General features: G+C 46.7%; 1 protein-coding gene across 1 annotated transcript; it reads right to left on the bottom strand.

The window, feature by feature from the left end:
* Positions 1-7,736: 7,736 nt before the first annotated feature.
* Positions 7,737-10,614, bottom strand: LOC115610034 (late histone H2B.L4). Its single transcript, XM_030491024.1, has 2 exons — positions 8,826-10,614; positions 7,737-8,160 (listed from the first exon to the last, which is right to left on the bottom strand). Exons 1-2 carry the CDS (start codon positions 8,943-8,945, stop codon positions 7,924-7,926), a joined length of 357 nt encoding a protein of 118 aa, XP_030346884.1. The 5' UTR covers positions 8,946-10,614; the 3' UTR covers positions 7,737-7,923.
* Positions 10,615-12,933: the final 2,319 nt, after the last annotated feature.

Raw genomic sequence — 12,933 nt, 5'->3', positions numbered from 1 at the left:
AGAAACATGGATGAAGGCAGCACATCCAAGCTCACCACTTCCTTGCCGCAGATTATATCAGTTAGCACCCCTTCAGCATAAGGCTGTGAGACCCAACCCCTTCATCCTGAGACCATCCCGCCACATATATTTCCCAAATACACTGGAAATTCAGACACACTAGCCCTGGGGCAGGATGGGGAGAAATTGCACCTCCTGAAAATATTTGCTGCCTCAACCACAGATAGGCCCATGTTTTATACCCTGCCCTCCCTCCTCTAATTTGACAACCTTTGCCCCTACTCCAGCTTTGCTTCTGCCCTCATACCTGCTCAGCAGTCTTTTCTGAGCAAATGATGCTGGAGCATCTTTTCCTATTCAGGAAAGCAGCCAGCAGGGTCACTGTGCAAGGGACGTAGGTGTCAGAACCCAACATGCTCTTAAGTATACCCACGGGCTTGATCCTCACCTCACACCATGCAAAACCACAGATAAGACCCTGGCTAAAAGACCCTGAACACAATCAGGACTGAGAGGACAAAGAGAGAAGACTGAACACTGCTCATGCCACCAAGGCCAACAGGATAAAGTGGTACCAGGAGCCTTGTACTGCCACATAGGATTTCTATTTTGCAGAGCTTGAGAGGACAGAGGAGGGTGCCTATGCAACAGTCAGAGAGGAATTGGGGATAGAGGGACAGCAGTAACACCACACTCCCATTCAGCCACTAACCAGAACTTAAGAAACTGCTGCTGAAGCTGCTGCTCCTTCTGCTCCCTTGTGCCTAGTCCCTCCAGCTCACATAGCTTCCCATGGACATTCAAGAGCACGTGCTGGTACTCAGCTTCATAGTCAGCCTAGCATGGGCTGCAGCTCTCCTCCCAGCTGTACCCAGAGCACAGCCGCTGAAAGCCTTAGGGCTGCAGGGTCTGGAGCCTGCAATAACACAAGTTCAAGGGCTTGTCAGAAAGTATAGCTCTCATTGGGCATGGAGCACAAGTGAAAGACAGGACACTTGAGAGACAGTCCCATCACCAAGCATGCCCCACACATCCCCATTCCAAAGGCCAGCACCCAACTGCCATGACCATGCCCCTTGCTCCTCTTGCTGCAGATGACACCAGGCCTGACTTATCAAGTAAATTTCTCTCTAGTGCCAAGCAGAAGCAGCCATGGTGGGGAAGAAACATTAGGAGCATCAGAAAGAGGTTGTGTGGGGAGTGAGCAGTGTGCGTGTAAACGAGCCTGTAACGAGTTTGTAATATGCATGTACGGCGCGGCCTGCGCAGCGTCATCACAATGGCATAGGCACTTTCCCGCCTCATTGCCTCCCAAATGGATTTTAAATATCATTCCGAGGACACAATTATTTAAAACGCTGAACTAAACACTCGCTAATGGGAAAACCGCGTGTGGCCTGCAGCAGCCATTCCTCATGGGGCCACTCTGCCCATGTCATCCTATTCTCCAGTCCCACACCCTGCATGGGGCCACATGGAAACAACCTCCTCCCGCTTGGAGACCATGTGGGGTACCACTAGGTAACTGTCCTGCGCCCAGCCCAATACACATTGCTTATGTGAGAACACACTTCTTGTCCTCAGGCTGCAGAGAAGCACTCTGCTCTGTTCCAAGCTTCTCAGCACTGGGGGCACAGCAAGGCAGGCACCGGGCTCTAACAGTCACTGGCTGCAGCTCCGGATCAGGAAGCACCTTACCAGACAGCAGGTCTTTCAGTCCTGTCCCCCCCTCCATGTTTGGCAGCAGGTAATACAGGGCTATAAAAGGAGAGGACATTAGAAGAAGGATGCCTTCTGACCTCCATTGTTACATGGCCCTGGAAATTATGGATATCAAATAAGACTTACTTTTTCACATAATTAACTTCTGAATACATCTCCCACCCCCACTGCACAATCCCAAGCAGGGAAAATGAAGCAGCATTACTGTTGGCTACATCTGAGACTCCAGAGTGAAAAGAATATAGAGAGGGAGAGAAGATGGAAAAAAAACCCCAACCAACCCCACAAACAAAAACCAATGAAACAAACTATTTGCAACAATCCTTGCTGGGGAGAACATAGATGGAGACACAGATCCAAGGATGCCACAGACCCTCAGTCCCATTACAGCACTGGCAGCATCAGGGATAACAGAGCCTCAAACAGCAATGTGTGTGCTCACGGGGAAGCATCTGTCTGACCTTTGATCATCACTCACCTCTCATTCTCCAGGCAGGGATTCTGGGCCACCATGAGTTACAGACTCAGAGTTACCATTACTCAGTGACAACAGCCTACCTCAGACGAAACCAGAAAAGGGAAGGAACATAGACCAGCCCTGTCCCCACACGCCAGCAGCTGAACACAGAGAGGATGAGTCCCTTGCTGGAACCCTGGCTGCACTTCAGAGGTTCATATTTTAACAGCTTTGGCATCACCAGGGCTATCCATCACCAGCTCATTTTCTTCTGAGTGCTGAACCATTCCTGCCTGTGCTATTTGGAACAGTGTCTAATGATGCACCAGAGCAGCCACCTGGCAGCGCTGCTGCCAAGGGATGCAACAACATGGGAAGAGAAATGCGCGCAGGTCTGCACACTGGTGCCAGCCTCCATTGTCCAAAAAGCTCCTGCCCCTCAAACCTGCCCTACTCATCACAGACCGCAGAGATGCTCTGCCTCTTGGTCCCCCACCCTATGAGAGAAAAGAGTATATAACTCTTAACTCATTGTTCACTCACAAAAATGAAAACAGAGAACACAGGCATTACTGACATTTTTATGAACACTTTGATTCAGTTTGAATCAATAGAACACTATAATGTTCTTTTGAGGGGTTTGAAGAATGGACCAAGGCAAAAAAAATAATGGTTACTTTTAGCCCATGGACATGTATAGCTTGGTAAGAACAAATCAGATTAGTGTAGACATGGGGTCAGAGACACGCAACATGACAGTGCTGCAGTGTTGCAGCATTAGGAACTCAGTGGGAGACTTACAAGGATACAGGCAGACCTGGAAAAAGACAAACTCACACAGACCAAGGCAGCCCCAAAACACTTTAAAAGAGTGCCTGCATGGGCTCTGAGTTAAGGTCTGCTTTTTACCATAATCTGAGTGTTTCTGGGTCATTTTGCAGTGACCAATTTCTTGTGAATCCCTGCTGGTTGGCAGAGTCTAACCCCTCCTGCTAGAGCAACCTCATCCAGAACTCACTTTCTGATCCATGAAGGCATCATGGCACGAACAGGGCCACAAGTCCAGTCTGGAAGAAGCTGAGCTGTGGAGAAGTCTTCAAAACATCTAATCTGTGCTAAGCATGCAGAATGATCCCTCAGGAAAGGAAAACTGTGCACGACATCCTGTATCAGAGCAGCTCTATGGATATGTACTGTGGGGAAACAAGCAGCACAACCCCTGCACAGTGAAAGATGAGCCCACCCTCATATGGGAAATGCAAAAAAAGACAATATCTGGGCAGGTTCAGGGCAGAACTCACCATTCCAAGAGCAACCATCTCCTTCTGCCTCTCAAGCTAGGTGTATCTGCGCGGCAGGCTGCCCTTCCAGATCTGTGAGGAAATGCAGGGATGTAGTAAGAGGAATACTTTGTAAGACAAATACTAGGCCAATCGTCAACTCTATTCTTCCAGCATTTAGGGGAGGAAAATAAAAACGAGGGGGGTGGACATGAAGCAGGATGCACAAATTACAATGTTGGAGAATCGAGCACCTGCACCACTAAAGCCTTACTCCTTCTGGGCTCATCCAGTGCTAGATACAATACCAGACACTTCCAGAAGACAGCCGCTCATCTCACCATAAATCAGCACCTTATCCACACAGACGGCCAGTTACCTGCTAAGAGAGCCAGGGTACCACGCAGTGAAGTTGCATGGTCCACAGGCAGCCTGCTTCGGGCTGGACAGCACCGGGATCCTGCCTGTGCGGCGGAAATATAGTGGGCATCAGGTAGTCAGAGAGAACCACCTTCAGGGCAGAAGCAGAACTGCAGTACCAAGCTATTCCATGAGCATTCTCCGTCCCACAAAAAGCATAACTGCACATTTTACAGCTAGGAAAATGTGGGTGCTGCTGGAAAGGGGAAGAAAACTCAGACAGTGTGGCCTAGGGAGCAATAGAATAGACTGGGCAAGTAGATGGACTGCTCACCTTCTGGATGCAAACGGCAGCCTGCTCACAGTCCCGTTCCTGGACTTTCTCAGGCCTGATGCCACATCTGGATGAGTCTCCCCATGAACCTGGCTCACAGGCAGCCTTGACACGGCCACTCTGCCACCTGCACCAGCTGCACAGCTTCTCCCCACAGCACAACCAGCCACAAGGGCTAAAGGAAATAGAAATACAGCCCTGTTGGGCGCGATCCTGCTCCCACCACTGCTCAGGACCAGTTCTGACTTGCAGGCAGGGCACTATGAAGAAAAGAGCACTCTTCAATGCTGTCCTACAATCAGAAGGAATGAAGCACTAGTACAAGCTCTTCCCTCCCTCCCCCAGCCAGCACCACACCACAGCAGCAGGGCTGAGACTGAAGGTGATATGCTCAGTCCTGGTTCTGCTGTCTCCTGCACTCTCTCTAGGAGTAGCATGTACATCTTGTCTGTCCCATGCTACTGAGCCAGACTGACCCCAATCAGACAGAAACAAGCATCTGTCACAGCTCCATAGATCATGAAACTCAGCATCACCTCACAAGCCTTGTGAAGTCCATCACTATCCCTCATACTGTCACCAACCACAACTCTGGTTCCTCCTGACACTCCAACCCCAATTTTTGCTTCCACTGGAAGACCTTAGAACTAGGCATCCACTCCCAGCCTGGAGCTGGCAAAGGACCTCTGCCACATCTCCAGCAAGAACATAGCGCACATCTTTCCTTCACTTGACACAGATGTCAAGGCAGCACCTCCATGCAGGAACCCAGGGATAACCGTGCACACCCTAAGAAGGTGCTGCACTCATGGGGCAGTCAGGAAGATCATGCCCTCCACCATCACCCTGGACACAGCACTCGTTCAGCTCCGTGGGCTGCAGAGGCTATGTATGGACAGACAGAACCTGCTAGTGCTCCCTTCAGGACCTTGGCTCACTCATGTAGGAAGCACCTGAAAGCTCCCAGCCAGCTTGAGGAAAAGCAGACAGGACCAGTCATTAATATGATGGCCCAAGGCAAAACACAGGATGCTCAATCCTAGCCCAGTTTGTAGCCCTGCAGGACAAAGTTCTCTCTTCAAAGCCACTGGAAGCAAGAAGAGATGATGTCCACAAGTCCTAGAAAGAAAATACCCTTTTTTTTCTTCTGTCACTTCAGCTCCTTTTGCACTGTTTCTTCTTCCCCTACCTGAAAGGGAGAAATTTTTCACCAGGAAGTAAAAAACCCAAGCAAACAAACAAGAAAAACCTTCAGAACCCATCAGAAGAACCAAAACACCTTTGAAAACACTTTATAAACAGAAGAAAAACCCTCTACCCATTGCTAACTGCGCCCCACTGTCACAGAGTGAGTTAGTCTCAGCTCTGACTGGTAGAAACTGGTAAACAGCATGATGATAACCTGGGCTGGTGCAAAGAGGCCCAGCACAGGAAGGGAGCACTTGAGGAGGAACAGCAGGAAACTCAAAGGCAACATAAGCCTTTAGCAATCAGGAACCTGAAAACTGAAATAAGGAGTTTGGAGAACTGTGGAGGAACCCATCCTGCTTCCCAGAATGACCCTAGCTTTACACAAGTATTCCCTGTAATCTCTGCTCTTTGTTATATTTTGTTGTTTTCAAACAGCAACTGTTCATCCAGTCCTACCAAACAATCCAGATGGTCACAGTTCAAACTGCCTTATAGTTTATGATGCAAAGATTAAAGGCACGATCTGTGTTTTTATACATTTATTTGCAAATAGCCAACAGGAGGTTTTGCTTTTTTAGTTGCATTAAGTCTGAATACCAACTCCTACAGGGCTTCACAAGACAGAAAGTCTCCATTTAGGATCTCCGTTAACAACTTGCTGAGAACTGGATAGCTCAGAGAAATCAACCTGCTATTGGGTGCTCCATAGTTGGTATATGGAGCCAATTAAAACTGAAGTGAATCTTTCTAAAAATTATAACTGACAAGTCTGTGATTTGGTAAAATAAACTGTACATAAACCACTTCCATTTCTTATGCTCCAACCCCTTAATTTATTATCAAGCAAGTCTTAGAGAAGGCTTTCCTTTATTTTACCTGGAATTAATTCTAGACTAACTGGCCCACACCTAACAGTGCTATCCTCATCTCCCAGGGTGAAATACATTCCTTTTCTGATCCTTTCCTGCTACTCCAGGTTTGGTTTTGGATTTTCTTTTTTTCCTTTTTTTTCGGGGGGGGGGGGGGGGGGGGGGGTGGGGTGGGGGTGGGGGGTGGGGTGTCTGGCCATGGGGTGTTTGTTTATTTATTTAATTAATTAATTTTTAAATTCGTGCCAGCAGACCAGAGAACTCCAGCGCATTTCTTCAAAACTCAGGTAAAAGTTATGGACATACTGACCTTGAAGCAGATGTCCCATCTAGCTGCTATTCAACAACTTTTTCTTACCCGCAAATGAACAAGGTAGTAGCTTTTTTGATTTAATAATACTTTTTTAATCAAATAGAAAAAACTTGATCAGAAACAGATGGTATTTCTGTACTCACTGCATACTTTGGCATGCCGAGATTGTCGTTGTTGTTGTTCTTTATGTGTAGAAACTTGTAATAATTTCTCTCCTACCTACAGATACTTTTAACCTCCATAAAGGAGGCATATAGCCTATAGCCAGCAGGTATTTTCCACTTATCTATGCTACATCTTTTTTACACCACCCTCTAACATCCCACTTGCAGCTTTCTCTGAGACAAGTTTGATTCTCAGTTCAACTTCGAGCTTCCTTCATCACCAGGTCCCAATTCTATAAACATCTGAAAAAGTTTTAGAAAACTTAACATTTTATTTTGCCCCACCTTCTTGAAACTAATTTGACAGAAAACTTTACTTACAGTTTTCCTCCTTTGAAGCGCGATTTTTCCATCTGCTCACCATGCTTATAATGAGGACAAGACCTTACTGGCAACTGACTTCAAAGTCCAGTGGCTAGATAATCTTTATTCATTGTAAAGGGGCAAGACTACAGATAACTCAGTTGAGCTGCAAGAGGTTGTACTGGGAAAACACAGAATATTCAGGTGCCACAGCAACTTCAGCAGTTTGTATCAAGCTTCCAACATGCACTCCGTACACTGAGTCTCCCCTGTAACTTCCTTAAAGAGGAGCATGTGAAAGGTGATTTAGCCTGCGATAAACTAGGACAGGTTTGTGCTCAATCCTCTTTCTAGGATCGCTAGTTAAACCGGTCCCACACACCTTTAGGTGGGCTAGATCCCAGGCTAAAAGTCCTTGCAGTGGCCAGCAGCATGCCAAGAGCACACTTCACCTTTTCCAACACTTGGATCCTTCCTGCTCCTAAATTTGGATTAGCAATCTGCCCACTCCCACTTTAGGAAACACCCAACCAGCACCTGAAGAACTTGCAGCCAAGCTTCTTCTCACCAATGGTTGCTCCCAGCTCTGCTCACTCCTTACCCAGGCTGGACAACCGCAGACACTCCTGCAAGTAGAGCTGTCCCTCCTTCTCCCAGTGCCTGCAGTGGCAGTTGCAACCAGGACCCCCAAACCACTGCCACACGTCAAAGGGAACAGCTGCGGGAGAGGGCAATAGGCAGGATCCCTTCCAACCTCCCACCCCACTGAAAGCTCTGGCCCAGCTCCTTGGGCCCCCACTAGCATCTGCCAGCCCCATCCATGGTGATGGTGAACACCCACCCCCTTCTCCTCCCCCTTCCTCCCTTCCCAGCAGCACCATGACAGGCAGGACATGATCATGCAGTGGGACTTTATTGGGGCTTGGCCAGTCACTTGCTGCTGGTGTACTTGGTGACAGCCTTGGTGCCCTCGGAGACAGCATGCTTGGCCAGCTCGCCAGGCAGCAGGAGCCGCACAGCCGTCTGCACCTCCCGGCTGGTGATGGTGGAGCGGTGGTTGTACTGGGCCAGGCGTGAGGCCTCCGAGGCCAGACGCTCGAAGAGATCGTTGACGAAGGAGTTCATGATGCTCATGGCCTTAGAGGAGATGCCAGTGTCTGGGTGCACCTGCCAGATAGTAATAAAGCACTGTCTCACACACCTATCACCTGAAGTGGGGGCCCCACTTCCCCCCCTTCAGACAGGGCACTCAAACCCTACAGGGACCCTCATTTGCCACCCTGAGGGTTTCAAGTCATGTGCCACTTGCATTAGGCTGAAGAGAGGCTTTGGGATTACAATGGCAGAAGCCTCCACACAGTCCCTTATGGAAAACCAACCTGTGAGGCGTGGAGATGGAACATGAACTCCAAGTCTTGCCTACAGGATCATGCAGGCAACTGAGGCCCAGACAACTCATGGCTACTTCTGAAAAGTCTTTTGCTCATCTCCCCAACAGGAACTACCAGAAAGATTTTAATTCTTACACACAGGGTCAACACCAGCCCTATTGCCTTTTACTCAATGATTACTTTAGGCAAAGCTATGTACTAAAGCTTATTCTCACGGAGAAACCCTTTCTGATCTAAGCCCATTTCTTGCTTTGCCTTTTGACCAGAACCCCCAACACACACACTTTTGAGACTCAGCTGGGGCTCTCTTGTACCCACTTATTCCTTTTTCCATCTCCCCAAAAAGCAGATTTTCCTTCCTTACTCTTTATACAGTTAACATGCAGTGGGCAGAAGTGACTTTACATATGAAGCTGTTTCTAGCAGAAAAGAAACACTCACCTGCTTCAGTACTTTGTAGATATAGGCTGAATAGGTTTCCTTCCTCTTAGGCTTCTTCTTGGACTTCCTGTCCCCAGAGGCAGAAACATGACCACGCTTCTTCTCACCTTCTGCATTCATCTCAGCCTCTAACAGAGCAAGCTCTAACAGAGCAACCAGTAGGTGCCACGGGGCTGGTTATATACTAAAGGCAGCAGTACCTCACCTGCCTCAAGTGCACTCCCAAGGAGCAGAACAAACACACACCTGTGACTGATGATTCCAGTTTGCACTAAATGAAGGGCAGCTAGTGTGAGAGAATCTTGGAAGCAACTTACTCAAACTTTCAGACCTGAGAAAAAGCCTGAGGGTAACATGGGCAAAGAGGTGGGCAAGAGCGATAGCATCTCGTTCACATGAGGCAGAAGTGCCAGAGGAAAGCTATTCCAACGTTTTGGTGAAAGGAGCCTTCCTGCTTTGGTAGGGGGTGTAAACTGGAGTACTGCTTCCAGAATCAAATGGGTGGAACCTCTTCTGTGCTATGTAACAGATAATATGACCAGTGGAGACTCAGTAATTGGAGGGATTATCAGTCTAGTGACTGAACTATGAACACCCCAATAGCCAGTATTCCTCCCAGTATCTCAGCTAGCCTGCTCCTGGGATTCCTGCCTGCTACATATAACAGGGCCTCGAAGGATGGAAGGCAGACAGTGGGAGGGTGAACATCCTGAATATGTATTTGATCTTGGAAATCAGTGATCGCACCAGTGTTGGTAATTATGATGCAGGAATTAAGCCAGGAAAAAAAACCATGTGCAGCAAACACAGTAGAGAAGTGAACAAAATAGAAAGTTTCCTGTCCTTCAGATAGAAAAGGAAGCCTTTCTCTGGGCAGGCATCACATCAGGTGTTTCATAAAAGGGTAATACCTTTGAGGTATTACCTCAGATACCTTTGAGATACAAAATGTACCTTTGAGGGAGGGGACACTGGTATCTCTGTGCTGCCATCCACACTGTCCCCTGCTCAGGGCATACATTGTACTGGCATGTTCTTAGCAAATCACATCTTCCAGGGACTGAGTTTGGGAGACTTATCAGTCACTGTGCCAGTGCTTGTGGAGACAATAGTGTTTCACTGAATTCAGTCTTATTCTAGGCCTGTTCTCATGGGAAGGCACCTGGTCACCTACCCTTGGTGCAAATGAACATCACAGTGACAAGCAGGGTCTAAGTATCGCAGAAGGGCTTCTTGTACGTAAGAACTGAAAAATTAGTGACCAGGTGGGACACGCTGGAATGGTCACATCAGTGCATTCATGACAGAGAATGGGTTTGGGCATTGAAGATATGAGGTAGTAGGATCCTTCCGGGAACAGCAGTGACTCAGTGAGAGCAAGGAGCAGGCAAAATCACTACTTGCATTTTCTAAGAGGCCATGCATTGACAAGGACCAGTACAGGGCTTCTCCCTCTGATGTACATTTCACACACCAATTTCAGAGCTGTAAATAGCTGAGATCTTTGTATTGTGGAGATTGTTCACTGCCACTGGAGCTGTTTCACCTTTTCTACTGGTCATAGCACACAAAGGCTCTTTTATGCTAAAGGAGCTGTTAGCTCTTGTACCTCTCCACAGCTACCGCTGCGTTTGACACCACCAAAATGCACACAGCTTGTTTTTTTGACAAAATCTTTAGTTAGAAGAAAGCCCTTTGGTGGACAAGGAGCAGTGGCTGGTCACTCAGCATTAAGCACAAGGAGCCATTGCATAGCAAAGGCAGAGGCTCATCCACTGAGCAGTATGGTCAAATCCAGGGAAGTGGTGGATTCCCCAACACTGGACACATTTAAGACTCAGCAGGACAGGGTGCTGGGACATGTAGTCTAGGTAATGCTCTGCCTAGAAAGGACCAGCTGATCCTTGAGGTTCCTTCCAACCTGCTGTTCTATGATTCTATGAAATCTGTACTCCCAGATTGGGGAATTACCATCTGCTTCCCTAGACTGCATGTGGTAGAGGCTGTCCAGTCAGGAAGCTGTGTGCTTGTCTTGACTCATCCTTGTGCTATTTTTGTACTTTACGGATCGACTCACAACACAAAGACAAGGGAATCCCACAACCTTGCACTTGATCTAATATCTGCCACTTCTGGCTGTGGCTGTGTTACTTTTAGACTACAAGCAAGAGTAACGTTGTAGAGGCTCTAGGCCACTTCTTTCACAGAAATGACCATCCTAGCAGCTAAGGAGCAATTCTCATAATTTACCTAGATAGAGTTTTGCTTTTGTACACGAACAGAAAAGCCCTAGCTGAAACAGTTCAAAATGCCACTGCCCAGCTAGTGGCTGTCTCTCTCACAGAGATCAGTACTCCAGGCCATATACCTGCCACAGCTGCTTCAGTGCAGTCTAACAAACCATCACCATAGAACAGGTTTAAACCAAGTCTGAAATACCAGAGTGATACGGCATGTATGTATATATACTCCATTTTATAAGTCTTAGCCTATTGTGATCTCTAGTGCAGTTACAGCTACTTTTGCTTTGAACATGTTCCTGTGGTCCTTGTTTGCTAAATCAGAGCCCTGTCTGCAACTGAGAAATTCCTCTCATTTTGCAGCAGCAGGCAGCTTAACACAGCTAGAAAAATTCTCTAACTACTGTCCATCATGCTGGCTGTCATCCCAATGTTCCCATGCCCTTCTCAGGATTTACTATCCCTAGATTTATTATTGCCACCATGGCTCTCAATTACACAAATCTGAAATGGAGAGATCAGAGTTGTTGCCAAATGTTTGCCCAGAATCAGGAAGAGCAGAATGAACAGCTCTAGCCTCAGGCAGGACTTCCTGACCTCACCATTCTCATAGCTACTTTGCAACCCTTTCCAAGGCACCAATATCTTTCTAAAACCTAGTGAGCAGAACAAAGACATGCATTCATCTATTCTTGTTTCAACTTTTGTGACACCAATCAGCCTTTACAGTAATTACTTATGTGTGGGTTGCTTTTACTCTTCACTGTCTGTTAACTTCCGAGTACTACACTGTTGAAACTTTCCAATGCAATCGAGACTTTTCTGCAGAACTTGAACAGCATTTATACTAATCTGCATTATTTTCTCAAAAAAAAAAAAAACCAAAACAAAACTTCCCCCCCTCCTCAGATCATTGCTAAAACCACTGAAAAACCTGAATGTTCTGCATTGCCTACTGGAAGCAGGTCCCACTGTGACATTTGTCCTGTGGATGATATGCAGCATGCTTCTATAGCAATAGTCACAACTTGGATGGTTCATTTGGAAAAAAAACCCAAGGAAATGCTTTACTCAAAAAGTCAGACCCCGGATGGTTGGCATCTGAGAAAGTACTGCAAGAGAGTGAGTACAATTACTCCATATTTGTCCTATTCTTCAATTTGCCTGTCAGCATGTACTGGTGGAACAGGTTACGGGGCTACATGAGCCTTTTACGTAAGCAGTACACAGCCATTCTCATGTCTCAGAAGTAATTAAAATGATAGCTCACAATCATAGGATTTTTATAGGATTTGGATTGTTACCTTTTTCTTTAGTATGTTTGTTTTAATAATACATGAAAAATGTATTTTATTCAAGCTTCTATGCCAGAGGGTAAGGTTTAAAACTTTTCTAAAAATTTGTTGTTAAGAACAAAAATAAATGTTAAACTAACTTTAGTTGATTAGACTTGTTTAGTTATACCTGCAGGGAACAAATAACTACTTCATAGTGCAAAAATGCTAAATTATTGAGTCTTATTATTCAACCCATACAATTCAAGGTGAAGGAAAAAGCACACACCTAAGCCATTCTGCTGTAGACAACACACACTGGTATTTTATAGATCTAAATTCCGTCTCTAACATCCAATCTTCAGAACCTTTTGAAGTTGTATTGGTCAACACAGCATGTGTAGCTTGCTCCCCCTTCTGTCACGAACTCGAAAATACAGTGTTTACTCTGGATTAGCAGAGGTGTCCTAGGTGTAAGGATCCTAGTCCCTGCTCTGTACCTCCAGAGCTCAGTACTAACCACTTCATATATCCCACAAGTTCTGGTCATAACTTTGGTAGTACCTTCACCCCAGAAGACAGGGCTCTGCATCC

Source organism: Strigops habroptila, chromosome 1 (genome assembly GCF_004027225.2).
Source record: "Strigops habroptila isolate Jane chromosome 1, bStrHab1.2.pri, whole genome shotgun sequence".
NCBI lineage: Eukaryota > Metazoa > Chordata > Aves > Psittaciformes > Psittacidae > Strigops > Strigops habroptila.
The sequence above is the reverse complement of the archived record's forward strand: the minus strand, read 5'-3'. Positions and strand labels throughout refer to the sequence as shown.